Source organism: Lepisma saccharinum, chromosome 15 (assembly GCF_977018435.1).
Source record: "Lepisma saccharinum chromosome 15, izLepSacc3.1, whole genome shotgun sequence".
Lineage (NCBI taxonomy): Eukaryota > Metazoa > Arthropoda > Insecta > Zygentoma > Lepismatidae > Lepisma > Lepisma saccharinum.
The window spans coordinates 6,715,786-6,721,785 of record NC_139243.1 but is presented as its reverse complement, the minus strand read 5'-3'; the positions used below and the strand labels follow the sequence as shown (position 1 = coordinate 6,721,785).

The window sequence follows — 6,000 nt, the reverse complement described above, 5'->3', positions numbered from 1 at the left end:
GTCACAAGATCCTTGTTTTACTTTGCGTTTCAGCCAGTTTTGACTAATTGCTAAGATGAGGATGAATGATGATAAGATGAAATAGATGAAGGGGCAATCACAAACACAGATGGACACAAGTCCCATGGAGGGGTTCAGTCGCCAGAGCCTCGCAAGTCTCCAAAATGCAGTCCGGGGTGGACCACATTTGGATGTCTTGAGAAAGAGTTACCTTGCACCACAATGTGGTTACAAGACAAGTTACAATCATCTATATGTTTGTATGTTAATATTTAGCTGTTAAAATGTATAGCCTATTTGTCTTTTAGACGTGATTCCTGTGCAGGTGACAATGGCTTTGACAATCCTAAGAAATCCAATAGTGAGGGAGGAGAAGCAGGTAACAGCATTATCCTATTTCTTGTCAGCTAAATTTCTTAACAATAATTACTGTACATTTCTTTCACGAATATTCGATTGTTTATAACATTGCATGTGTTTTGGCCGTTTCTTTACCAGAGAGCCGGGACAGACTAATTGTAAGGGCTGTAATGCACTTAAAACTCATATAAATGATAATCACTGGGTAGTGGTAGGGGAACACAATGAGAGATTTGAGTTGAAGTCGAAGCTTCTCGTTATTTATTATTTTGGCTGTGATTAAACCTATCCCAGATAGCACAGTAAACTTGCTTCAAGCTTTCGACAAGTGAACAAGTGAGGTGAACGAACTTGCTGCAAGCATATAATGGCAAGTGTAAACTTGCATCAGGCTTGAATCAAGCCAACTATATCGCGTGTTAGAACCTGTCCCGTTTCCCGCGCTATCTATGGCGCGACAGTTTCGGTGCCAATGAGAAACGAGGAAAAAGTCGTCTGCTGGGCAGCGAGGAGCGAATGGAAGGCAGAAGAGAGGCGCTTACGTAGACGCTTTTGCCACGTTGCGTTCTAACTCACGTGTTTTGTTTATGTCTTGTTGAAGAGGCTTGTTTTGTACGCGTGGTGCTGATTAGTGGGCGTTTTAAAATATCCAGGATGGAATTTATTCTGGTGCTATTTGTTTGTGTTCTCTTAGCTGGAACATTCAGGAAGAAGAATTGTGTATATTTGTTCATTTCCGTGTATTTTATTCACAGCCTGGTTTCGGCTGCTTTGACAAGCAACAAGCAAGCTACCTCAAACTTGACACAAACTTTTGTGTTATCTGGGACAGAGTAAACCGGCATTAAGTAAGGAAAAGTAGACGAAGAAAAATCGATCATTCAACAATTGCTATGATCGTGAGATGTCACGTGCCACTTCCGACGACACAATGAAAATCACAAGGAAGAAATGTTCCCGAAAGCGACGATAGATGGCAGCACGCCATATAAAGAAGAGCAGTGCTCATTGTACAAACTAGGAGCGGAGAAGAGCGATTATATATATTATAGTAAATTGAGAAATATATAAAAGAAGAGTTCAAATGCTATAAAAGAAATAAATAGAATGTTGTATATAGCAAATTAAAATAATTAAGAATATGGCCGCATATGAAACGTTTAGGAAAGTTATTAAGTAAGCGAACGAATTCAGAAATCTATCTCTTTTTATTTTTTTGACGAGGAGAACATCGTCAGTGTTTTGGTTGCTTGTCCCCGGTGGCGCTGTGTCAAATTAGACGCCCCGAAGCACTTTTCGGTTGCGCTCTTTATTAGTCGCACTGGGCCATTGGTAGCGCTTGTTATTAGCGATCCTGGTTATTCCCCTTTGGTCGTTAAATAGGAGGTGGCGCTATTGTCAGTTTAGTCGACCCTACTCTTTCTACAAGTATAGCTTGTATTGTTGCCAAAGAAGCGGGGAAAGCGAGCGCATAAATAAGATTACGCTTTAAAAAAGAAAGATAATAAATTAAAAGAAGAAAAGAAGAAGAAGCCTTTTCCATATTAAAAGAAGAAGAAGCCTTCCCGTTTATCAAAGAAGAAGAAGCCTTTTTGATAATAAAAGAAGAAGAAGCCTTTTCCATATTAAAAGAAGAAGAAGCCTTCCCGATTATCAAGGAAGAAGAAGCCTTTTTGATAATAAAAGAAGAAGAAGCCTTTTCCATATTAAAAGAAGAAGAAACCTTTTTGATAATAAAAGAAGAAGAAGCCTTGTTGATAGTCAAAGAAGAAGAAGCCTTTTTGATAACCAAAGGAGAAGAAGCCTTTTCGATTATACATATATATATATATATTCTCTGTATTTTGTATAGTTCTCAGAATATAGATCCGCATTTAACTATATCCTCTTGGCTATAAAACGCTTTCTTATTTGGAATTCTCGAATAAAGAACCTATCCCCCTGAGATTAAGATATTTCTGTAGCCGTGGTAAATAACATTTAAGTACGTACCCCCAAAGGGCGTAGCAGAGAGTACGAAGAAACACGAGAATAGTTGTGAAGTTGGTGACGGCGCCAGAGGAAAAAATCAATAGCAAGACAGACGAGGGGGAGTGAAAAACATTTCTGGACGAGTGTTACATTACGTATACACTTATTTGCCATGCACAAATGCAAATTGGCGCTAAAAGAGGTGCCAGTCTCCAGCCAAATCCAGCTGCTAGCAATCACGAATTGCTAAGAGCTAAACCGGGCCCATATAAGAAGACTAGTGGGGAAGGATGTTCAAAGACAGGCACCTGCAAACAAAGAGGTGGCAAATTCCACTTTATTTATTAGAGGGGTGAGACTGCATACCAGCAAATAGAAACTTTCTATTCCATATGGCTTTCCGTTGATACCTGCCTTCGAATTATACAAAAAAAGTTCGAAAATTCGAATTACAAATTAAATTTTAAAACTGGTTCCAAAAGGAATTTCAGGGGGAATAAGCTTCTGTTCGAATTACCGAATAAGAAAAGTCCATTGTACTTTGATGCCTAACGTTTTGCTATCTTTCAGGATATATCAATGAATGTGATCATGCGATTTTCCTGGTCTGATCATCGCCTGCACAACGAACGTTCCAGTGTAATATACGCTCCTCCAGAGATCATAGATGAAATGTGGTTGCCACAGATTACCTTCCGGCCTATGACAGAACTCAAGTTCTCGAGCGGTATGAGCGACTCAAGGAACGTTATGATGCATCATTTTCCTGGTGAGAAGATGGATGTCATGTACAGTATGAGGTAAGTAAACACTTCATACCTGTCATTCCTTGTAACACAGCGGCATCTTTTTCTTTCTCTAACTCTGATGCCGGACAATCTCGTGGTGCTTCGTCTCACTGTTTCAATAGTTTTTGTTTTTTTTTTGTTTTGTTTTTTGTTACTGGCCATCTTCTTATTTGGGTGGAGCTGTGTTTGAAACTTCTTCAAATATATTACTGAACTTCCATTCGAAAACCTTTTCAGGTTCACATCCTATCGTGCTTCGGTTTATATTAATGAAGAACATTTGGGTTTTGAAATGAACATGATAAAATATTCATCTGATACTTGGTTTATACATAAGTAATATAAGTCTCATAAGTAATAGCGCAAACTGATACATGTGAAAGTACACAATAATAGAAGCAAAAAAGTCTCAGTAAACATGGGTCTGCAAACGAGCCGTTTTCGAGATAATCGCGAATGTGTGATTACAAGCCGCCACTGACTTCATTGTTTGTAAACGTCGTCCTAGTTGGTAAAATGCTAATATGTGTGCGACTGTGTGGGTACAAGCCGTCATTGATTACATTTTGTAAACACCAAGTGCTTTACTCCTTGCGCGGTCCGAGGTTTGCTCTTCGTTTACAAAACAGAACATTTCCCAGAGGTGGCGCTGGAATCAAACAGGATGTAAGTTGAATGTTCAATAAAAGCAATGAGATCTCCAATGACTTTTCTTACTGTATTATTAGCATTTTACCAACTAGGACGACGTTTACAAATAATGACGTCAGTGGCGGCTTGTAATCACACATTCGCGATTATCTGGAAAACGGCTCGTTTGCAGATGCTTACTAAGACTTTTTTGATTCTATTATCGTGTGCTTTCACCTGTGTCAGCTTGCGCTATTACTTTTGAGACACCCTGTATATATCATGCTCCGAAAAACATCGGAGTAAGTTTATTTTTTCTTTCATTGAAACTTTGTTGTCAAGAATTGTTTTTCTAGCAAAACAGCTTACTTAACTGGAATTCTAAAAAGAATATTATCGGCAACAACAAAGTTTACAAAACAACATTGTTAAGTGCTCAGCTATTTTTTGTGTGTGTGTGTGTGTGTGTGTGTGTGTGTGTGTGTGTGTGTGTGTGTGTGCATTGAACCATATTTGTCGACCTTTTGAAAAACGTACACATCTGTATTTTTCATCAGAATTTAATTTCCACCGAATGTCAACGATTTCGTAGTAAGACTCAAAATTATTATTTGCCTGTTTCTTTAAATTGCAACTAGTTATGAAAAATTTTGTTCCAAATTTTCCTACTTCACTCTATTTTGACTATGTTCTGTAAAAAGAAGGCCCCAATTATTTCTGCCTCTTGTTTCAGTTGTTCTCTCGAACTGATTTGTGACATGGAATTCGATTTTTACCCTATGGACGTGCAGATGTGTCAGTGGGAAATTGATACACGTAAGTTCAATGTCTAGTATTCCTAAACTAACCTAACGTAACCCAACCCAACCTAACCTAACCTAGTCCCATTAGAAACCCAAGTTTAATGCACATAAACATTTCATCGTACACTTAAGTTAATTGCCATTTTTAATGTACTTATTCACTTTAGTCATTGTAATGAGGATCCTCGAAATCCTAATCAAATTCAAATAGTTCTTGCCAGCAGCTCTACAAAAATTCTCAAATCAGTGACATAATAGTACAAGTTACAGATTCTCGTATGCACTGAATAAAGAATTGGATTGACTGTCCTGTGACAAAAATACAAGATTATACTCTGATTATTTGAAATTTTCGTTGAACTTCCAAATACAAGTCATAGCGTCTAAATACACCAATTCCTACGACATTGTGAATGTTTTTAATTCAAACCGCTGACATTTTAGAAAACTATTTTTCCAGCACCTGTATCAACGTATTCCACTCATCACATCTGGCCTTGCATGGTTGAAAATGCTCGTCACTACACACCACGCCTTCTCCCCTTCCTTTCCCGCCCTCCCCCAATTCGGATTTCAAGCTTTGCTCAGAACCGCGTGAGGCGAGAGAAATCAAAATTTCCCTTGCTGAGAAAAAATCCCTCAATTTGCAATGATGCTTGGGTTGTTCTCGACTCCGTCACACGACAAGGAGTGGAAAGATTGCAACACTAAATGACGAAGGGGAAACAGCGCATGTCCGTAGCTATTATGTCACAATTATTTGTGCGAAGCGAGTCCGAAAGCACTTGATCCAAGCCATAAGAGCCTTTCTACTTCCTCTACACACCGTCGAACACAGCGCCATTTCAATGTGCAGCTGTGTGCACTTCCTAATTGCGTTCATGCCCATTCGTCACGAGTTACTCAGACAGAAAAGCTGTCGTAAGGAAGTAAATGGAAGGCGATGTGGTCCGGGAACATTTGCTGTTTTGAAGAAATTGCTTTCAATGAATAAATATAATAAAAATCAATTACATTGCACATTTATTTGGGTATGCACGTGCGAGTGCGCGAATAGGCAGCAGCCGCTACTGCCCTGCGTACGGCAGTGTATATTATACACGTACCTCCACGTATGTGTTTTTGTTGTTGAGTTTAAGTCCATTTTATGCACAGATAAGCTAATCGGGACTGGACGTAGTTTGAATGAGAACCACTGTGTGACTCCACCAGGTATCGAACTTGGAACCCCTTGATTTTCACGGCGGGGACACTTTTTTTTTTAATTGGGGGAAAGTAAGTCCAGTGTTTCTTGAGAAGTTACAGGTTATGATTCACATGGGAAAGCCGATGTATATATGGAGACGCGTGTGTGTTTGCATATTCATAAAAAGAATCTATTGTTTGCCCGACGTCTCCACCATGTTTCCTCCTAACCTTACTTGTCAATTCCTAATTTATTTATTTAT

General features: G+C 38.9%; 1 protein-coding gene across 1 annotated transcript in view; it reads left to right on the top strand.

The window, feature by feature from the left end:
* Positions 1-331: 331 nt before the first annotated feature.
* LOC145999743 (glutamate-gated chloride channel alpha-like) overlaps positions 332-6,000 on the top strand; it is a 30,331-nt gene continuing 24,662 nt past the window's right edge. The window contains exons 1-4 of the mRNA XM_083137028.1: positions 332-379; positions 1,116-1,193; positions 2,902-3,131; positions 4,483-4,565. Coding sequence (XP_082993154.1) covers positions 332-379; positions 1,116-1,193; positions 2,902-3,131; positions 4,483-4,565 — 439 coding nt within the window. The remainder of the gene's footprint in view (positions 380-1,115; positions 1,194-2,901; positions 3,132-4,482; positions 4,566-6,000) is intronic.